This window comes from Leptonotus elevatus, chromosome 13 (genome assembly GCF_054856555.1).
Source record: "Leptonotus elevatus isolate MCC_2025b chromosome 13, RoL_Lele_1.0, whole genome shotgun sequence".
Lineage (NCBI taxonomy): Eukaryota > Metazoa > Chordata > Actinopteri > Syngnathiformes > Syngnathidae > Leptonotus > Leptonotus elevatus.
Window position 1 is genome coordinate 348,524 of NC_141251.1, and position 22,112 is coordinate 370,635.

Consider the following 22,112-nt stretch of genomic DNA (forward strand, 5'->3'; position numbering starts at 1 on the left):
GAGGGGTGGAGATATATAGTAGCGCAAAGTCAATTTTATTGATGTAGCACTTGACCTGGTTGACCGTCAAAAGGACAGACAGTCTCATCAAAAGAAGAATTTACCAGAGACGCAGGACAGAAGAAAAGGGGATCAGCAAACGCACCTGCCGTCACTCACAAGGTATGCTGACCGTGATTCCGCGCCGGCCGCCGCGAGACAACGACAGACGCAGCAGGCGGTCACGGGTCACATTAAGAGGTTTTTCCTACATTGACGCTTGGACTTGCTGGCTCACTCTTTCAATTTGCAACTTGACCTTTAACACTCTGATGCAAGTTGACCTTCATTCTTCCAACCGCTAACTCGGCCTGCACAATCATGAGCAGCTTCATCGCAATGATTCAGCATGTCAGGCAAAACTTTTGGACTTTTCAACTGCCTTTTCTGTACAAAATCAAACCATTTTCAAAGTCATCAAGTTGAGATCTGCAAATCACTTGGCCTGAATCCGAAAGCAAAAGTACGGACAATGGACGGCGATTCCTTTGGAGGCGCTACATCGTCATCATCAAACACTTCTTTCTCATCTCCAACTGATTACATTACAACTGCATTTATTTACTTAAATTTTTTGCAGACACAGGTTCACTTCATCTTGGCAGATTCAAATTTTATTTATGAAGCTCGACCAGCGCGCCAAGTGAAGATGACGAAGATGTGAAAACAAATGTCGTTAAGAAGGAGACTGAAGGACAGTGAACATGTGACGAGTAAGGCGATGAAAACTAACAATCAATGAGCGACGTATTCATTGACAAGATGCTGAAAATTGTTCAAATGTATCCGTTTTGAAGAAAAATACTTTTGTGGTCAACTCGGATTGTATTCATCAGAAATTCAGTCTCGGCCAAGAGTTCGTCGGTCGGTGGGCAACTTGAAATACAAAAAGAGTCATTTGGGACGTTCTGCCCCTGCCGCTCTACACATTGTTATTTAAAGAACCCCCCCCTTAAAAAAAAGAGTGCAGATAAATACTTTTTTCCTCCACAAGGGAAATCATGATGACACAAACGTGCGTATGAGTGTGTGTACGTGTGCGTGCGTGCGTGCGTGTGTTGGTTGTGAGCTCTGAACATGAAGAAGAGCAGGCGTGAAGGTCCATTACACGCAGTCAATGTTAAACATTGCAAATATTAACCCTTTGGCAGTAAATCAACAACTTGCCTTTGAGGCTCTGGTGGGCACTGGCAGCTTCCGGTTTGGCCTGCTGGAGGTCACGTGACGAGCGTGACGGGCGTGACGAGGTGTCCGCGGTTGGGCTCCCGTGTCCGCCGCCGCCATTTTGCTGCCTCAGCATCTTTTTCATTTACTCCAACTCTGAACAAAACAAGATGATGATGATGATGATGATGATGATGATGATGATGATGATGATGATGATGATGATGATGATGATGATGATGATGATGAAGATGGCTGCTGTCTGCAGACCTTTTTCACACTTGCGCATTTTGCGGCCAGAAATACTAATCATTGAGTTTTAGCGATTGAAATGTAACAAACCAGTGAAGTGACGTCATTTGAAGGCTAACAGCTTTAAAAAACTAACGGTGGGAAAATTCTCACCCCGCCAGCTCGTCTTGACAAATGAGCGAGCAGAAGAATTAAATTAAGGAGTAAATTGATGTTGAACGTGACTGACAACAACACAACCAGGATGACCGACTGGCGCTCTCAATTTAAAACGAGCCAATCACGAGACGCCCTTTTCTTCTTCTGCGCGCTCACGACCCCTAGTGGACAGAATCTGACAGGCGTCTTCCGCACCGCAGAGCTGCTTTTCTCATTTCAATCTCTCACTATTTTATTTTATTTTTTGATGGATGGATGATCGTCTCATTTAAATTCTTATTTTGGGTTCTTGGAAATGTTAAGAGACTGAATTCAGTGGCTTGTTTATTTGTACCTTGATGGTAGAAAGTTGAAATGAACTGAAGCCGCTCAGAGGTAATGCCAATAATAATTTGAACAAAGAAGAATATCCACAAGCATATTAATAAAGAGTAACTATTGGAGGGCAGCTCATGTTACTCAGCAGTTTCTGTGTGCAGCTTAAAAAAGCACTTTGAATGTATGATGACACCTTAAGTGGGGAAACAATGAATTTCAAAAGGTCAGTAACGTGAACTTGATTTGAGTCATGAGAAAGTGAAAGTAAATCAACTTTAGAGATCCTTCTTAAACGCCTTGTATTGAAAAAAGGCACTTGACGAGCATATTTGTCATTGTCAACAAACATTTTGGATTCCAGTTGATCAGCAATGTCCACGCCATGCTTCTCTTTTGGGGGTCTTTCAGTCCAAGATGGCCGCCAACATTCCAGGCATCATCTCCATGTTCTTCTTCTACGCGGTGGTCCTCGCCATCGGCATCTGGGCGTCGTTCAAGTCCAGGAGGGAGAAGCGCAAGCGGCTGAGCGGCACCCTGGAGATGTCGTTGCTAGGCAACCGCAGCATCAGCCTGCCGGTGGGCATCTTCACCATGACCGGTGAGCATCTTTCCGCCTCGGTTGCTTCTGCCATTTTCCCTGCCCAGTCTAACGCGCACGCGCTCCTCCCTTCCTCAAGCCACGTGGGTCGGAGGCGGCTTCATCGTGGGTCTGGCCGAGATGGTGTACACGCCCTCCATGGGCGCCGCCTGGGCCGCCGCCGTCGTGCTGGGATACAGCACGTCCTTTATTCTTGGTAAAAGCAAAAGCCTCTCATTAGTCATTGTGAAAGGGTTACACGGTGGCGCCTTGAGATACGAGTGACTCTTGCCATGGTGGTGATAGAACAAATGAAACTTGTATCTCAAGGCGCCGTCATATGAAAGGGTCAGAGTGTGTGAAAGGGGCATGTGAGAGTACATTAATGTGGGAAAGGGCAAAAGGTCAAGGTGTGATATATGTCATGACCGCTGTATCCTTTTGGGCGCTGACGGCTCTCGAACAGGCGGGCTGGTGTTCGCCGGGCCGCTGCGTGCAAGCCACTGTGTCACCATGTTGGACCCCTTCCAGCGCAAGTACGGCAAAGGCCTGACGGCCGTCTTCTGCGTCGCCTCGCTCTTCCTCGACATCTTCTGGGTGCCCTCCACCCTCACCGGCCTGGGTGGGTGACGCTCGCGCGCGCACGCACACACACGGACAATGATCGTGTCAAAATGTCAGGGTTAAATCTTTGCAAGTTTTCACTTCAGAGTCGCGTTATTTGACAGAGGTGATCACCAAACTGTGTCGAGATGTAATTCATCTCCGCCTTTGACTTTTTCACAAGTGTTGTTTGAAGCACATTTAATATCGACACTTTGGAAGTGTTCAATTGAACTGTGCACGAGTTGAATTCACACCTCCACATGCGTGCACTCACACACGCTGTGATTGTGCGCGTGCGTGCGTCAGGCGTGACCATGAGCGTGGTTCTGGATCTGTCGTACACGGCGAGCATCTGGATCTCGGCCGCCGTGGCCATCGCGTACACGCTGCTGGGCGGACTCTACTCGGTGGCCTACACTGACGTCATCCAGCTGCTCCTCATCTTCTTCAGTCTGGTCGCGAAAACGCCGCCCGCCGCGCGCAAGCCCCGCCCCCTCTCATCCCTCGCGTTGACCGCATGTGTGTGCGTGCGTGCGTGCGTGCAGTGGGCGTGCGTTCCCTTCGCGGTGACCAACCCTCACGTGGCGCCCATCGCTTCCACGATGACGAACAACACCGTGCACGCGCCCTGGATCGGCGACTGGGACCTAAACAACATATGGATCCTTCTGGATAACTATTTCTTCTTGGTCAGTGGACGCACGCACGCGCGCACGCACGCACGCACGCCCCTTCCCTGACAGCCGTGCCGGCCCCCCCAGGCTTTGGGCAGTCTGGGCTATCAGCCCTTCCACCAGAGGACGCTGTCGGCGGCCTCCCCGTCCACCGCCAAGCGCGTCTGCTTCATCTCGGCCGCCATCTTGCTGGTCTTCGGCATCCCCCCCATCCTGCTGGGGGCCGTGGGGGCGTCCACAGGTAAGACAGCTTGGGGGCCGTGTACTGTACGTCGGTCAGGATCGAGTTGCAAAGGTCGACGTACGTCAGTGTAAAGATGTCAACTACCGTATGTGTCAGCATAAAAAGGCGGAAAAGGAGTTAAGTGTGCGTAGGGTTCAACATGTCAGACTCACGATCAAAAGGTTTATATGTCAGTGTGAAATGGGTGTATATTGTTGTGAATGGTTTACATGCATGAAAGTGGGATTGCAGCGAAGCAAGCACGGCCGTCAGACGGCGGAGCAGCAGGAGCAGGAGGAGCAGCAGGAGCAGGGTAACGTGGTGAGTTTATTGAATGAAGGAAATCGGAAGACGACTCGATTAGTGGAGGCGGAAGGCGACCTTGGAACGTTTGAAGGCGTATACCGTCGGTCCGTGTGAAAGGGTGATTGTAAGTTTCGTGTTGGTATGAAGTTGAAAGTTTTGCTATTTCAGTCAGATGGCGTTTGTCAGTGTGAAAGGGGTGCAGCGGACAGGTGAGACCGCCTTTTGACGAGTCTAAGCCCGAGCGTGTTTCGTCTTCAGACTGGAACCAGACTACGTACGGTTCTCCGTCCCCTTACGAGCAGGGCCAGGCGGCGCTGGTTCTCCCCGTGGTGCTGCAGACCCTGACGCCGCCGTACGTCTCCGTCATGGGCATCGGCTGCGTCGCCGCCGCCGTCATGTCGTCGGCTGACTCCGCCCTGCTGTCGGCCGCCTCCGTTTTCACCGCCAACATCTACAACAACATCCTCAGGCCGCAGGTGAGAAACCGCAAAACCTTGGTGCTGCGCGTCAGTGTGAAAGGGGTCCGATGTCCAAATGAAAGTCCTTTGAAAGGGGTATCGCACAGTGTGAGAGATACCTTACATGTTAGCATGTAAGGTCGCTACATTTGTAAGAAAAGGGTATTCGGCATGTTGGTGTGAAAGGGGTGCAGGCAATTTGAATGAGGTTTATGGCAGTGTGAAAGGGACCTAGTAGTATGTGAGCGACAGGGCAAAATGTCCGTTTGAAAGCGTGAAAGCGGGTTGAGATGTGTGTGAAAGTTTTGTAAAGGTGCGTATGCCGATGCCAAGTGGGAAAATGCCAGTGTGAAATGCACGAAAGGGATGTCGACGGAGAGTTTGTGTTCCGGCAGGCGTCGGAGCGCGAGCTGCAGCTGGCCATCCGGGCCACGGTGGTGGCGGTGGGCGTGCTGGGGACGGCGCTGACCCGCCTGAGGACCAGCGTGATCCTCTTCTGGTTCGTGGGGGCCGAGATTTCCTACAACGTTCTTTTCCCGCAGCTGCTCTGCGTGGTCTTCGTCGCCGGCACAAACGCGTACGGCGCCGTGCTGGGCGGCCTGACGGGCGTCGCCGTGCGCGTGCTGAGCGGCGAACCGCTAATAGGCCTGCCGCCCGTCCTGCTTTTCCCGGGCGCCTTCTGGGACCGCGACGGCGCCGTCTACGTGCAGCGTTTCCCCGTCAAAACCTTCGCCATGCTCTGCTCCCTGGCCGCCATCTTGTTCTTCTCCTTCCTGGCGTCCCGGCTTTTCCGCCGCCGCCTGCTTCCCGCCGCCTGGGATGTTTTCCACGCTTTCCAGACGCCGGCCTCAGCCGTCACCTCTGACCCCCCGGGCGGCAAGACCGCCCCCGACGCCGCCGAGTCCATGCTGACCACCGACTGCTGAGTCAGCAGGCGGCAAATGCCGGCAATCAAATCCACGTTCCAGAGCCGATGATGCAAAGCGACCGCCGCGAGTCAGCAAACAGGAAACGCTTGCAATCAAATCCATTTTATTGACAACTTTCATGAGCTTTTGCAACTTCCTGCGAACCCTCATCGACTTCCTCCCAAAATCTCTCATCCGTCAATCAGACATCAAATCAACAAACCGTGCTAACGTTGCTAACTAGCGCGTCAACGCCAGGAGACGTCAGCCTGTGATGTCATCATCAGGGGACGCACGCTGTCAACAAAGTTCAGGGGTGGGCAAACGCTTGTGCCGCGTTTGTTAGCTCATCCGAAGGTGTGATTTTTGTTTCTTTCAGTAAGAAAATCAAAAGTTCAAGAATGAAATAATGTAAGCAAGGTTTGAATGTTTCCTTACAACTGCCTCGCATCCATTATGTCATTAGATTAAAAAAATGATCATAAAAGTATGAAAACTTGCTAACTTCTTGTGACGTCATCAGCGGTGGGAAAACTTTTTGTCTCCAAAACAGACATTCGATTTTATATTATTATTAGATTGATTCTAATAATAAAATCGTAATTCAACATCGCTTTTTTCACAAAGTATACATTTTCTGATTGCCTTTTTCATTCATGTGAAACAAATGAACCAATTATTTACTTCGATAAATTAATTTTAAAAAATCACTATGGAATGAATAAATACATTTTATTGAACAAATTCTAGGGGGGGGGGGTGATGAAAAGAATGCAACAAATCTTCAAAAAGTAAGGCCGCACGTTGCCCACCTCTGCCTGTTCACAAACATTCCAATAAAGTTACCAAAAAGTCCCGTCCGGTCTCCTGTCGCGTCGACATGATCAACGCTTCCTGTCCAAACGTTCGGTCGAGCCTCACAACGGTCTCGCATCAAAAACACGCCAATGCCGCTAAGGAAAGCGTCTGCCTGTGATGTCATCATCCAGGGACGCAGACTACTTCCAAGTTGATTAAAACATCAATAAAGTTAGTACAAGTCATCACTGGCCATCTATCGTCAACCAGAAGAAGAAAGAAAAAAATGGAGGAAGCGTCGCAGACGTGAAGAAAAAAAAGGCCGAAATGTCGTCCAGCAACATTTTGCCGCTTTTCACATCGCGATGACGTCAACAATCAGCCGCCAGGAGGAGACGCAAGACGAGGCGCGATGACGTCATCGGCGATGTCAGATCATCCTCTCGCTAAGCTCCGCCTTCTCCTCGCTGAAGTTGAACAGGAGGCTCTTGGCGCCGTTCTGCCACGAGTACAGCGTCTCCATCGGCGTCTTGCCGTCCTGTCGTGCGCAGGACACGCGTGTGCGTCACGTACGCGCGCCAACAACGCGTGTGCAAAAAACTCATAAAACCATCAATGGATTATTTGAAGGTCAAATTGAAGGTCACATTTTTGGTATCTTTCTGTTTTCTTGAAATTTGCTGCTGACGTGACTTTAAAAGTATTTTTCTTACATTTATGGAAGGCGTGACTTATTATCCTTTATAACACGTGTTGCTTTCATTGATAAACAAAATCATTGAAGCAGTTACTGCCTCTGGAATTGAATGTTTTTTGACATTTAAGAAGAATTGATGTTCCATAATTCATCAATATTAGATGGAAGTGAAGCGAATTGAATGGAAATTCCAATGGACACTTGCAGCCGTCCAATCGACTTTCATCACATCTGTTGTGAGACTTTTTTTGGGGGGGGGCAGGGGGGGGGGCTTCTTCCTCATTCCAAAGCATTAGAATTATGCTATCAAATGATTCAACTTTTATGAAACAAAAAAGACCAGACAAATATTTAACAATTCCGTCTATGTTGCAGCGTTAGCCTTCATTAGCATATTTAGCATTGTTGTAATCCAAAAGTAATTCAAAGTCATCCAGTTATATTCCTTAAATATTGCAGTACTTGGATCATATTACCCTTTTTTTAACAGGTAACTAGTAACTGTCGGTATCTGAATACATGAAAAAAGTAACTGTCACCTAAAAGGACGTCATGCGTCGTGGACAAGGCGACGCATCACGTGTGCCGCGTGCGAGGTCACGCGTGTGTGCGCGTGCGAGGTCACGCGTGTGTGCGCGAGGTACTCACGCAGTTCTTGAGGTTGAGGCTGGCGCCGTACATCATCAGCAGCTTGATCATCTTGAAGCGGTTGATCCTCACGGCGTCGTGCATGCAAGTGTCGCCGTCCTAACACGCAAACACGCGTGTGAGACCACAACACTTGAGACTTGAGACCACAACACTTGAGACTTGAGACCACAACATTTGAGACTTGAGACCACAACACTTGAGACTTGAGACCACAACTGTCATTCTGGAAAAGAACCTTCCTTGGGACCAGAATCTTCTGTCCTGATGAGTAGCTTGTGATGGGACAAGACTACAACCTCATTGAGGAACTAAAACCAGTTCCGGTCCTCGAGGTCGGGAGTCCTGCAGGTTTGCGATGTTCCCGCCCACGAGCACACCTGATTCGTATAATCAGCTCATCAGCACGCCTGATAACGATGTTTAGTATCAGGTGTGTTGGGAGGCGGAAACATGCAGGACTCTGAACCTCGAGGGCCGGAATTGGCGAACCCTGAACTCGAACCTCGAGTTGATCTTTCTCTTACGTGGGACTGAAACATTCTGTCAACTTTTGCGTTGCGTTCTGAGGACTGGAATCTTCTCTCTGGATTATGAACTTCTCATGGGACAATTCGCTCAGGACTTGAAAGCTTCCTGGGACTAGACCAGGGGTGGGCAAACTGGGAGCCCTGCCGGTTTCGGATGTTTCCCTTCTCCAACACAGCTGTTATATGATCAGCTCATCCGCAAGCTCCGCATAAGCCTGATAGCCGTCCTGTGGATTGGAATCAGCTGGTTTGGAGCAGGGATACATCTCAAACCTGCAGGACTCCGGCCCTCCAGGGCCCAGTTTGCCCGCCACCGGACTAGATCTTCAATCTTGGGACGAGTACCTCCCCAAAGGAAAAGAAACTCGGGACTGAAACTTTCACTCGGGACTGAAACTTTCACTCGGGACTGAAACTTTCACTCGGGACTGAAACTTTCACTCGGGACTTCTCTCAGGATTGGAACTTTGACTTGTGTGACCTCGTGTCCTTTTGTTCGGACGGGACGTGTGGAGCGGCTCACCCTGTCTTTGGCGTTGACGTCTGCGCCGCAGTGGATGAGGTACTCGGCACACTGGAGATGTCCCGTCCTGACGGCCACGTGCAGAGGACAACTGTGCAGCTGCACAACACAAAGGAAAAGACGAGCACTGCAGTCAAGCGAGCGGTACTGACAAATCCCCAAAGTGGACCTTGGACTTGCTTTCTGGACTTGGCCTGTCGACCGCTTGAAGAGAAAAGACTTTGCAGATAAAATTGCCGCCAAGATCCAAAAGTTTCCATTTGTCGTTTGCCTTGTTTGTTGTCGACGGTTCTTGCTAGCGTCATGTATTAGCATCATTCGCTAGCCTCAGTTAGCCGGCGAGCCGCCAACCGAAATGTGTGCCAAGTGAAGACACCCACCTTGTCTCTGGCGCTGATCTTGGCGCCGCGCTGGAGGAGGAGCTGGAGGGCGGCAAGACTCCCGCCTCTGCAGGCCCAGTGGACCGCCGTCGACTCCAGCTGACACGCGCACGCACGCGCACGCACACACACGCACACACGCACTGTAAGTCATCAGCATTTCCTTGCCACGGAACGCGTGATCCACAAGCAGCAGTCTCACTTTGTCTTTCCTGTCGATGGCGGCGCCGGCGTCCAGTAGCGCGCTCATGACCTCCACGTGACCTTTGAAGGAGGCCTTGTGGAGGGCGGTCCTCTGAAACTGAGCACAGACACCACGTCATCACTCGGCAGCCAATCAGAGCAGCCGGTGGAGAAAGGAAGGACAAGGACGGACGACAACAAATCCAGTCAGACTGAACAAGACTTCATTGTCAATTAAGACGTCAATAGTTTTTTCATATCATCTTTTTTTATTTACATTTCCATCCCTTTATTAACAAACAGGCACGATTTGAATTGACTTGACTTTGAAGTGTAGTTCCTCTTTTGTTTCCGAACATCTGTCAGAAATTGGTCAACATCTGTCTGGACTCCAGCAGCTCCTTGCAAATGTTGTCATTTTGCATTTGTGAGTTTGTCCCGTTCAAAAACCGTGAATGTGTCAATGCTTTTGCCCAAATCGCAGTCTTTTGAAGTATTCACAACGTGCAGTTTAACATTTTCACATTAGAAGTTCAATAAAAAATGGACTCGTGTTTTGTTGTTGTTTTTTTTAAAGCACAGTTAAAGATGACTTCAAAGTTACTGTCCTGTACTTAAAAAATGTCCAGGCTGAAAATGACTTGTTGTCTTAAGACGTTTGCTTCCATTGCATGATCATTTTGTGTACCACTAGAGGGAGCCCACGTGCCACTAGTGCTCCTCATGCCACACTTTCAGACTCACGCTGGAGTTGTCATCATTTGGCAGGTGTCAAAACTCACGTGGTCGACGGCGTCGGGGTTTCCTCCCTCGTCCAGGTACTTGTTGACGACGGCCATCTTGTTGTCCACGGCGGCGGCGAGGAAGAGCGGCGCCTCCACCGTGTCGGGCTGAAAGGCATCAAGATGGCGTCACGCGCGCTCGCACGTGGCGGCGGCGGCGGGAGCGCGCGGCCAACGTTTGTCTCACCAGCATCTCGGCGGGCGGCGCAGACTTCTTCTTCTTGTTGGCGGGCGTCTTCCTCTGGCGCCGCCGCTTCCTCAGCTGCAGGATGTTGAACAGGTCGTCCACCGTCTCCAGTCGCAGACGGCCGCATTTGTCCATCTGGAACGCACGCACGCACGCACGCACGTGTCAGGGTCAAGCAATTGGCAACGGATTCGAAAACGAGAAATGGATCAATATGGAGGGATATTGGCATAGAATTAGCATTTAAATTAGAATTCCGATCCAAAATGTGCACATTGTTATTTGCATTATGTTAGCATTAGCGTAAGGATAATATATTAAAACAAATTAACATCTCATATCAACATTAGCTAAACATTTTTTTACAATTAGCATTGCCTTCTGTTATATGAGCATATCAATATGAATTCAAATCATTAGCCTATAATTAGCATCGCATTGACAGACATTTATTATTAGCAATAGCCTAGCATTGGAAAAATGTTATTGCAGTATTATTTTATTAGCATTGCATTAGTGTGAGCAGGAGCAGCATTAGAGGATCTAATGAGAAAACAATAAGAAATATGGCCGCTATGGTGTCATGACAGATCAATAATTAACCAATAATCAATCAATGTGGCCTTGTCAGCTGTAGCGCTGAGGTGTGCCTGAGGGCGGCGCCAAAACGACATAAAAAAGAACCTGATCATCCTGCGGACTTCCTCTAAGCAACTTTCTGAAATCTACTGGTCGCCCGTCAGTATCATGGCACATGGGACTGGTCGCCATCGGATGACAGGTCTCCAAGAGACCAACGTGGTGTGTTGTCACTCACGTTGAGGGCCACCACGCTGACCTCGTCCTGCTCGCCGCCGCTGTCGTCCTCCGACGCCGTCTCGTACTCGTACTCGCGGCCTTCATTGACCTCTGACCTCTTGCCGCTCACCTGGACGTGGGGAGGAAAGTGTCACTAACGTTGATCCCTGACACACACACGCACACACACGCGCACACACACGCACACACTGACCATTTCCTGGACGCTGTGCAGCCCCATGTTATGCCCGCTGTGTTGTCGGTGCGATGAGTCGGCATGACCCCGTTTCTCTCTTATAGCTGCTACACGGCCATGCCCCCACCCACCTCTGCCCCCCCCTCTGCTCCCCCCCCCTCCACACCCCACGACAGACACACCCAGCGCATGCCAGTCCGAGGTCTCACTCTGTAAGCAAATCCTCCTCCAGGCCACAAGCATCCTATAATATGTCTTCTCTGCATGCGCGCCTGATGATCCGCCGTAGCCTCAAATGGAAGCCATTTGATAACATGCTACATGAGAGAAAAATGTATATATATATATAGAGTCTGATGTTGCCTTTGAGGACAGTGTGAAATTGCATACATATATATATATATATTAGTGCTGTCTCTATATTGAATATTTTAGAATCAATTAATCTGTCAATTAATCTATCGATTATTCAATCGATTAATCAGCTAATTGGATTAATTTAAATTTTCCAGTAAAAAAATAAATTTTCCCTGATTACTGTTTATTAGCCGATGATTGGTGTTTACTTTGTATTGGTATAGTGATTAAAAAAATAAATAAAGGTTTTAAAATTAATGTTGTAGTGTGTTCCCGGTTTAGTCATTTTTTTTCTAAAGTAAAAACAGATGTTTATAATTGTCTTGTCTTTATAAGCTGCTCTTTTGTGATTAGTGCGAGTGAGTGCCGGCGTGCTTCGGAGGCAATCTTTGTCCTCCCGACACGTGACCTGTGCAATGTGATGACGTCATCGCCGGCAAGAGGACGAAATAGTCAGCCGCCATCAGTCAATCAAAGCTGCCGGCAGGCACGTCAGGTGCTTTTTCTGGCGAGTGGCGACGGCCTTGCGTGCGGAAGGGACAACTTTCAGCTTTGAATTGAAATTGTGACTTCAAGTCCGTTTCGGTCCAACTTTTATTGAAAGTTGATTTCAAACGGAATACGTGTCACAACTGAAAGTTGAAAATTTCCTTTCTTCTTGTTTGAAACGTGTTGCTTTGATGTCAACCTCGTGAAAGTTGATTCGCTGTCACTTTGCTTGCCGTCAAAATTAAAAGTACAAATTGAAAATGATTTCATGTCAGCTTGTTTGGTTGCATCGCTGGTAAGTTGTTAAAGTTTCCCGCGAAGGTGGGAATGTGCCCTTCATGCTTTTCCGTCGTCGTCGTCCACATTGGATGGAATCAAGATGGAAAGTTGACTTGAGAGGTGACAGCCGGTGACGAGAACAAGACGCGAACCTTTTGGGGGCGGGCGGCAAAAGCTGGCTTCCCTTTTCCACGCTCGCTTCCTGTCAAGGTTGACCGGCGGGCAGCTGCGACCTTGAGACGCAAATAGAAGGTGAAAGGCACCGACGCTTTCACACGCGGACGTGTTCGTGCGCAACGTTCACAGCCAGCCTGGTTCCGGGAAGTCCGCTTCAACAAGACGTGAATGGAACACGCGTCATACGCGTCATACGCGTCATACATGTCAGATGTGACGCGTGTCGTGTGCGTCACGCAGCGTCCTCTCATCTTCAAATTGGAAACGGGCCCAAAATGAATGGATTTGGAAGCGTTTCGAAAAAAGGAAAATGCAAATTTCGGCTCTGGAAACAGATTTTGCGGAAAAAAAAAACGTCAACCGTACGTTTGTAGTCCCAAAACAATGTCGGACGATAAAGTAAGGTATGTTTTTGGGGGGGCGAAACAGAAAACTTTGAAAACAGCAAAGAAACGCTACAGTTGATCAAGAACTACAAAAGCAAACTCATACGACATCATCGCACGGCGCTTCCTGGTCTTCTTCTGTTAAATCACATCTCTATGGTGTATAGCGCCACCTACAGCGACGGAGTCTCAATATCCGCAAAAGGAGAAAAGATGGAAACGGGCAGAAGTCGCATTTTCTGTCAATTCGCTTACAAAATTCAAACAATTGGATGGAAACCTGACTGGTCACTTCACAGTAAATTGGACTCTATTTAGAGTGCGACCAAAGTAGGCTAATGTTTACACTTGGAAGAGAGTAAAATAAAGAATTGAAAAAAATCAAATAAAAGTCACTCGAGGGTTGAGCCACAAAGCTCCTGCTGTGTGTTAGTATCTCGCTCGTGTCAGCTGGAACCTTCCTGACTCCGAAAACAATTTCTTTGGTCTCTTGGAGAAAAGCAAACAGTGGGCGGGGCATAGCTCAGGTGGTCGTGTGGCAGTCTCCCAAGCTGTGAGTAAGTTCCTCAACCCTTGAGTGACTTTTTAATGTTATTTTTTTCAATTCTTCATTTTATTCTCTTCCAAGTGTAAATATTAGCCTACTTTGGTCCCACTCTAAATAGAGTCCAATTTACTCTACAGAATTTACTGCAAAGATCGATAAATCCTTTGATTTCCATCAAATACGTGACATGTGCCAAATGGGGGGGGGGGTGGGGGGGGTTGTCACCACGGTGACAGAATGAATGCGAGTGACATGCTGCTTATGAGTGTTAGCGAGATGCTAATAAGCGAAAGTTGCCGGGGGTGAAGTCACACGAGGTCGGAGGTCAGCTGCCACCCACGGCCCACCAAAGGCGACGCTGACCCGAAACGTGTCGCGTGAGATGCCTCCAACTTTATGATGACTCCATTTTTATAACGCGACACGCCGGCCGCAGAATTCCGATCCTGGAAATACGGCCCGCACCCGGCCGCTAATATTAGCCACCGTAATCCTTCAGCCTGAGCCACAGCGGCACCCGTGCCCGCTCTCATCATCATCATCATCATCATCATCATCATCACTTCAACACGTGATGACCTCATTGCACTCCTCCTGGTTTGAGTCTGTCTTGGATGCGTTGCGTCCCGTCGTTTTCCAACAAGTTGCAACGTTTACAGGTTTGAAATGAGATGGTCGATCCGATTGATATTCACGAGTGCAGTCGGAACATCGCAATGGCAGTAAGAAACCTTCAGGCCAAAAATATGGCGTATAACAATCCATCGCATGACCCAAAGTGTTTGTGCCACATGACGTGACGTGACATATTTTTACGCCGCCAATCCACGTCAAACTGAGCTGCACCATTCGTGACCTCCTGACCTAATAAGTGACGAGTGGCTTTTTACTGCCACTTCTTTTCTCGGCCCACTTTGAGCGGACTGTCATCGGCCTAAAGGAAGGCACGTGCGAGCGTGTTTTGCTGGTGCACTTTTCCAGAGAGAATGAGGTCACTGTCAATGTTGTTGCGCGTCCGTCATCCGAGCAGACGACCGACCGGCTCGTCCAACAGTCCCAAAATAAACACGCGCATCATCACTTCCTGTTGGAGCAAAAAGACTCCCGCTGAGTGTTTTTAATACTTGGAAGATTTATGCTGTCAACACAACAGCAGAGTGTGTGTGTGTGTGTGTGTGTGTGTTGGGGTGGGGGTGTGCGTGTGTGTGTGTGTGTTGTGTGTGTGTTGTGTCTTGTTTCAGGTCATCATCTTCTTACAATTTGGGACAAAGATTCAATTCCTGCTGTCACACTCATGCACATGGACTACATGATGCAGGCGTGACACATAGATAGATAGATGGATGGACGGATGGATGGACGGACGGACAGACGGACGGATGGATGGATGAATGGATGAATGGATGAATGGACGGATGGATGAATGGACGGACGGACGGACAGATGGATGGATGGACGGATGAATGGATGGATGGACGGACGGATGAATGGATGGATGGGTGGACGGACGGACAGATGGATGAATGGATGGACGGACGGACAGACGGATGGATGGATGGACGGACGGATGGCATGGACCAGCGTGCAAGAGGGTCTCGGGTTCAGGGATAAAAATGACTCATACCGTTTTCATTAAATTTTGTACGATTGCTGTAATGTGGTCATGCTTTGTGTATGATGACAATACACGATTCTGCTTCTGAGTAGCTTGCGCTGTTCGTTGCCCTTGCAAAAGAGGCGAGAGGGCTTTTCAGCAGCATGCAGTCGCTTTCACTCCTCCATCGCTTTTGCCGCGTTGTTCTTGATCAGGAGAAAAAGGAATTGCTTTTGAAAAACTGAATTCGGTTTATGATTGACTTTGCGGTCAGTCACGCTCTGAAAGGTTTCGCTACACGAGCTTGGCGAGTGGACGAGCGAAGGAAGAGACCCGGTGCCGTCCGTGGGCGTGGCCTGACTGAGGCCTGCGGTGAGCGCGGTTGCCGCCGGCTGCTGACGGACGGAGGTCGAGCTCATCTGACGTGGAAGTCGGCCGAGAATGCGCCGAAGAAGCTGCGGAGGGCGACCATCGACCTCCTCGGGTGACTTTTTTACAAGGAGCCCTTCTTAATCCAAACCCTCATCTTACATCTAAATGTCACACAAACTACAAAGTTGCTTCCTTTCGGGGGCAGCCACAATATTACCACAGCAATCGTCCTATTTTGTAGACAAGAAAATGATTGTGAAGTTACGTGTCGTCATTTTCCCAGAAAAAAACAAACAAACTGAAAGATGCTTTTTGTCAGGAAGAGTCAAAAGTTGTATTTTTCCAACATCAAATCATAATATTATTGCATGATATAAAATGTGTGAACATTGTCAAGTTCTGCCTCCAGAGGGACCCGATCGCGTTCCACTTTCCACGGGTCGTCATGGCACCTCGTTCGGGGAGAACAAGTGAAGGAGACGCATCAGATTCTCAGAGGGGCAAAAGAGTCAAGACGGAAGGACAGCGCCGTCTTGAAGTGCGCCGCTAAATACAGACGGCGCGATACGAGGCATACAGTACGCCGTGTAGAAATAGATGTCCGTCTAAATGTGGCAAGGTCAGCCATGACAAGAAAGGGAGGATGAAAAAGGAAGGCGGAAGGGTGGAGGAAAACAAGACCGGGTCTAACATTCCCACAACATTCCCACGACATTCCCGCATCATGACCACAAGCGCGACAGCTGCCGACATCCACGGCAAAAGTCCACACGCGTGGATAACGCGCATTGGGTTCACAAGCGCGGTTAATACAATACCTGATAGCCACTCGGACGGTGGCTGATATAAAACTCCACGTTTACTTGCACAGTAACAAAGATGGCTAATGCTGTCTTTATGGCATGTTCACCGACACGGCTAATGTATGAAGTTTTTATGCACAGCTTACATAACATAATGTGTTCATCTGCGACCGTATATCACTACTGTTACTTTAACACACACACACACACACACACACACACACACACACACACACACACACACACACACACACACACACACACACACACACACACACACACACACACACACACACACACACACACACACACACACATCTTCTTCAATTCACAGCCAAGTATGAAATTCGGCACTCGTTTCTGGACAGTTCATATGTACAATAAATCTGTTGTCATCCTTTACTTTGCTGCTTTGGCATTTACTGTGATGTTTGTCGTGTAGCTATGTTGGGAGTGACCTGACCGCTCGAAAAGGACTTTATATGAATAAAAAATGACTTACATGGCTAACACAGTTAAGACAATTGGCTACGAGCTAACATATTGACTAGCATGGCTAAAACTGCTCATTTACTAGGATCTAATAATCTAATAATAATAATAATAATCAAATTAATCTAAGGTCACTCTTTTAATTACACGACGTTGTGCGCCGCCCAATGTTCCGGCAGCCTTTGTTTTTGGTGTTCTTGCAGGCTCAGGGACTTATATATGAATATAAATCCATGATGTGCAGCCCTCACATACGGAATGCGCTGATGCCTTTGCCCCTCCTAGCTTAGCATCGCTGTCGGCACGCAGTTAAAAAGGGGCGTGCCGTATCTATGGGAGGAGCGCTTGAGCTTCCCCGCGCTGACACATTCTTGTCACGTGAGCTGTGAGCATATCGACAAGAAAAAGAGTGATGGTTACAAAAAGAAAATTAAAACAAAGTCTTTTTATTTAGAGTTTTTTATTTACCGACGACATTCTGGTTGAGGAGCTCAGTGTGTGTGTGTACGTGTGTTGTGTGTGGTAAAAAATAAAAAAAAATAAAAAATAAAAGAATTCAAGGAAACAAGTGCGTGTGTGTTACACAATCAACTTCCGCGTCCAGTGGCTTTTCCCGCCCACAACGGCTCACGGCCCGTCAGCCAGCTGGGCCGAGTGGAGCCGAGTAGAGCCGAGCGGAGCCTCCAAGTTCCGTGTTGTGTGTCCCAGGCAGCGCGCGGGGACGGCGGGAGGGACGCGAGCGAGCATCCGCTTCGAAGCAGGAAGCAGGCAGTGGAAGCCAGCTTGACGATCGGAGAGGTAATTTTAAAAAAAAGAGATATTTTTTTTACTTTCTTCTCGTCGCTTCCGGACTGAACTTGACACTCCGCCACCTCCCTCCTTCTCTGCCTCTCGCCCCCCCCCCTCCGTCTCCTTCGGTTCGAAGCGTCGTTCAAAACGTCCGTGACGTCACACTCGCCAACTTTTCCGGTAAACTGCCGTCGTCGTCGAAGCCGCGGTACGCGCCTGTGCTCGTGCCGTGCTCGCGTGTAGTGCGTCTGTCGACGTCTACACGCGCACGCGCACACGATGACGTATAGGGACGGAGTGTGACGCGCGCGTGCGTGCGTGCAGTGACGTCTTTGAAATCCTCTCACTGCAGGTGGATCGCTTCCGGTTTGAGACTTTGGGGGCGGAGTCAGTGGCTCCCGTGCTGGAACGAGAATCAATCAATGTTTGCGTTTATTACCACAAGTACCTTCCGTTTTGGCCTGCTTGACTCAGTTCTTCAAAAGTAGACAATTAAGTACCACAAAGTACTGCATCAAAAAATACTTCAAGTATTTTTGTACCCCAAATGCACGTGTACTTTCACTATTAGTAAGTGGAGAAAAAATGTGAGCGGCTCATGCCGACTGACTCATCTTGTGTGTGTGTGTGTGTGTGTGTGTGTGTGTGTGTGTGTGTGTGTGTGTGTGTGTGTGTGTGTGTGTGCTGGCAGCAGCGTCGCAGCGTCGTGTGATGAAGAAGGAGCGGTCGCCGCCTCATGGAGTGACCATGCGACTTGCGAACGCTCAGGAAGGACAACGAGACGACAAGAAACGACGAGACGCTTCGGTCAGAGGACATTTTGGTCTGATGTGATCGAGACTCGCTAACATGGAGCAGGACTTCACCCAGTCGCCCTTTGACCTTCACTAGCGTGGTTACAAGGCCGCGCCCGAAAACCCTTTCCGTCATGGCCGCCGGCGGAAGGACACACCGAGTGCGAGACTTCAACCATTTCATCACCTGCTACCTTTGCGGAGGTTACCTCATCAAGCCCACCACCGTCACCGAGTGCCTGCACACCTGTAAGGCGCCGCACTAACTCATCGAGCTTAGCTTAGCATAGTTTAGCACGCGTTTTGTGTGTGTGTGTGTGTGTGTGTCCTCAGTCTGTAAGAGTTGCATCGTGCAACACTTTGAGGAGAGCAACGACTGTCCCAAATGTGGCATCCAGGTCCACGAGACAAACCCCCTGGAGATGCTCAGGTCAGACCGCCACACTTCCTGCCTCTTCTCACCTGACTTCCTGTGTCTTCTCATTGAACTTCCTGTCTTTTCATCTTACCTTCTGGATGTTTTTGACTTATTTTCCATTCTTCTCAGAAGACTTCCTTTTCTTGTCATTATTCTTCATACTTTTTGTTTCAACTCCTCTCACTACTTTCTTCTCATCTTCCTTCCTGCCTTATGACCTCACTTCCTGTTTTCTCCTCATGCTTCCTGTTTCCACTCGTCACTACTTCTTTCTCCTCTCACATCCCATCTTGTCGTCTGCTTTTGCTTCCTGCCTTCTTAACTCTCATCTCATCTGACTGCAGGTTGGACAACACCCTGGAGGAGATCATCTTCAAGTTGGTTCCTGGCCTCCGAGAGCGTAAGTGCCGCACTTGATGGCGTGGTCGTGGCGTTGTTGATGCCGACTCGGACCGCCGTCATTTGTGTTGTCCAGAGGAGGAGGAGCGAGAGTTTGACTTCTGGAGGCAAAACCAGCACAGCGAGAACCTCCCAGGTGAGATGAGAACACGGAGACCCGCGCTACAGACGGCAACCGCTCGTCGCGTGGTGGAAACAGGAAGTAGAAAACTGTTGATGTTTGTCTCTGTCCGCAGCAGATGAAACGGTGGGGGCGGGGCATCCTGACGGCGATGGCGGCGGCGCGGATGACGACTACCATAGGAGCGACCCTCAGATCGCCATTTGCCTGGACTGTCTGCGCAACACGAGCCACGCCAACGAGACCAGCGTCACGGTACTCGAGCGTGGCCCACAAGGCGCCGGACATGTTCAGAAGGCATGAGTGGTTTTTGTTTTTAGTTTTGCCGTTTGTCAATCAGGATCTGATGAAGAAATTCATCCGCTGTTCGAGTCGCGTGACGGTGGGGACCATCAAGAAGTTTCTCAGCCTCAAACTCAAACTACCCAGCTCCTATGAGGTTGTTAGCGTTAGCATTCACATGAGCTTTAGCCATGCCGCTCAACATGCTAACGTGTTTGTGGTCTGGCAATGTGCGTCTGCGTGCGTCACAGTTGGACGTGCTGTGTAACGGCGAGATCATGGGCCGAGACCACACCATGGAATTCATCTACATGACAAGATGGAGGCTGCACGCCGACAACGTAAGATGGCCGCCGGCGCACTTTCTGCCCGCTTGCCGGCAACAGTATTCGGCACATTTTACTTGTCACTTTTCATTTCGTCTAGAGATGGGAAGTAACAAAGTAAAAAATACTTTGTTACTGTACTTGAGTAGTTTTTTCCCCAGTACTTTGTAATTCACTGAGTATTTATACTTTAAAGAATACTTTTTACTTTTATCCGTTACATTTTCAAAACAGTATCTGTACTTTTTAGTCGATACATTTTCAGAACAGAGGGTCGTTACTCGTTACTTTTGTGCATGACAATGATTAAAAACAGGAGCGGCAAAACCTCGGTCAATGTTCCTGGCTCGGCCAATCATATGAAGCGTTGCACTCGGTCCCCGACATCCCCGCTTGTGATAGGCTCAACCTCAACCTATGAGACGATGTGATGGAGAGTGTCGAAATTGAAACCAGATTGAAACTTTGCCATTTTATGATGTCATGTTTATCGTTATGTTTTGTGATGTCATGTTTTATGAACTCCTCTTATTTGGGGTCAAAGATTTGATAATGTCCGACTTAGCATCTTGTTTTATTTTTGCTTTTTACAAATATATCTTAGTTCATGTTTATGATATCATCTTTTTGGACGTATATTTTCTGATCTATATTTTATTTTACGACATGACCACACGAGTGATCTCATGATGATGTCATCTCTCCTGTGACATGCTTTCTGATATCAGTCATTTTTCATGATGGACGTTGTTCTATTTTGTCATGGCCTTTTTTTCCTCTCCCTCCCGTCTTGTTACCTGGCAGACGTATCCGATGGTCCTGGAGTACCGACCACGCATCGACTTCGGATGACACGTACGCGGAGACACGTGACTTTACAGGGTGTAATGAAGATATTTTTGTAGAGTGTAAACAGTTGAAGAGTTTTTATGCTACATAGAAATAATATTAATATGAATAATATATGAAGACGTGTGTACGTACATGTATGTGCCTCAAACGTCACTTATTAAATGTTTTTACTGTTGCTGGATTGGTCATGTGACTTCATGATGTCATCAGTAAGCAGGACGCCACTTCCTACATTCTGTGACATCACTTCCTACATTCTGTGACATCACTGCTGTCCTTGTCAAGGTCAACGGAGGAAAGTTTGGAAACTTCCTCGTCGTATGCAAAACAATTTGCTCCTAATATCTGTTTTGTTAGTGGAACTAATGTCACACGTTGCTTTTGTCTTTATGGAAGTATCGAGAAAATAAACATTTCCTGTATGTAGTTGAATTAAATGAAAATACTTCTTGTGAGGAGGTTTAATTAGGATTTTAAAAAATACATATATGCATTTCCTGTTCTCCGGAGGTCCGAAAAGTTGCAAATGTAACACTAGCACGCACACGCATTCTTCTGTTCCAGCTCTTGCTGTCGTTGAAAGGTCACAGGAAAGTTGGTCAGAGGTCGTTGGCGTCTTGTAACCCCGACTGGACCGCCACGCACATGTGCGAGCACGTGTCGGTGTGTGTGACAATTCCATAGGGCGCATTCGAGGAAGGTGCGCAGGCTTGACGTTCTGGTAAAGCCGCGAGCGGGACAACTCGGCTGACGCCGCTGAGACGGGAACATGCCGGATGACTTTGTGCCGGTCAAAAGGTCATCTGCATTTCAAGACTCCTGGTAAGCGTGATGTGATTTACATTCTGGGAGGTGACGCCGGTCACCGGAGACGCTCACGACCACGTTGAGGAGCGCGGCCTGGTGACATCATGTTGGCAGGTGGCAAAACATGGAACACGCGTGTCAAAGGTCCGAAGGAACAAGTCATGTATTGGAATGGTTTCGTTTTCCTCGCACGATGAATTGAGCAGCCATCAAATGATGGATTGATTGATCTGCCAATCTAACCACTTGTGTTATCACAGTTGTGAAACGAATAAAAGTGTAAACACGCGTAACAAATGGCTGTGAGTGAAGATAAAACGTTAACCTGTAACTCTAAAAAGTAGCAAAAAGTTAACTGTAATGAGTAACACTGATGTAACGGTTACAAGCAATAACGGGAAGTGAAAGTAATGAAGTAACCT

At 48.5% G+C, this 22,112-nt stretch overlaps 3 protein-coding genes across 5 annotated transcripts; 2 read left to right on the forward strand and 1 right to left on the reverse strand.

The window, feature by feature from the left end:
• The first annotated feature begins 77 nt into the window (after nt 1–77).
• LOC147163356 (high affinity choline transporter 1-like) lies at nt 78–6,394 on the forward strand. The gene is made up of 9 exons (XM_086092886.1): nt 78–162; nt 2,341–2,530; nt 2,610–2,726; nt 2,976–3,131; nt 3,422–3,570; nt 3,661–3,804; nt 3,877–4,030; nt 4,577–4,794; nt 5,172–6,394. The coding sequence occupies exons 2-9, from the start codon at nt 2,347–2,349 to the stop codon at nt 5,700–5,702; spliced, it is 1,653 nt and encodes a 550-aa protein (XP_085949012.1). The 5' UTR covers nt 78–162; nt 2,341–2,346; the 3' UTR covers nt 5,703–6,394.
• On the reverse strand, nt 5,730–11,509 carry LOC147163357 (uncharacterized). The gene is made up of 9 exons (XM_086092887.1): nt 11,425–11,509; nt 11,230–11,340; nt 10,413–10,547; nt 10,226–10,333; nt 9,463–9,561; nt 9,261–9,359; nt 8,881–8,979; nt 7,828–7,926; nt 5,730–7,020 (listed from the first exon to the last, which is right to left on the reverse strand). Exons 1-9 carry the CDS (start codon nt 11,449–11,451, stop codon nt 6,913–6,915), a joined length of 885 nt encoding a protein of 294 aa, XP_085949013.1. The 5' UTR covers nt 11,452–11,509; the 3' UTR covers nt 5,730–6,912.
• Nucleotides 11,510–17,497: 5,988 nt separating this feature from the next.
• pcgf5b (polycomb group ring finger 5b) lies at nt 17,498–21,058 on the forward strand. 3 transcript variants are annotated; one of them, XM_086093821.1, is made up of 9 exons: nt 17,498–17,700; nt 18,383–18,734; nt 18,819–18,915; nt 19,248–19,303; nt 19,379–19,438; nt 19,542–19,678; nt 19,764–19,862; nt 19,957–20,046; nt 20,348–20,826. In XM_086093821.1, the coding sequence occupies exons 2-9, from the start codon at nt 18,620–18,622 to the stop codon at nt 20,450–20,452; spliced, it is 759 nt and encodes a 252-aa protein (XP_085949947.1). In that variant the 5' UTR covers nt 17,498–17,700; nt 18,383–18,619; the 3' UTR covers nt 20,453–20,826. The 3 variants fall into 3 exon arrangements, with proteins under 3 accessions (XP_085949947.1, XP_085949946.1, XP_085949948.1); XM_086093820.1 differs by having other exon boundaries at nt 17,499–17,700; nt 19,539–19,678; XM_086093822.1 differs by lacking the exon at nt 20,348–20,826 and adding an exon at nt 20,836–21,058 and having other exon boundaries at nt 17,500–17,700; nt 19,539–19,678.
• The last annotated feature ends 1,054 nt before the right edge of the window (nt 21,059–22,112 follow it).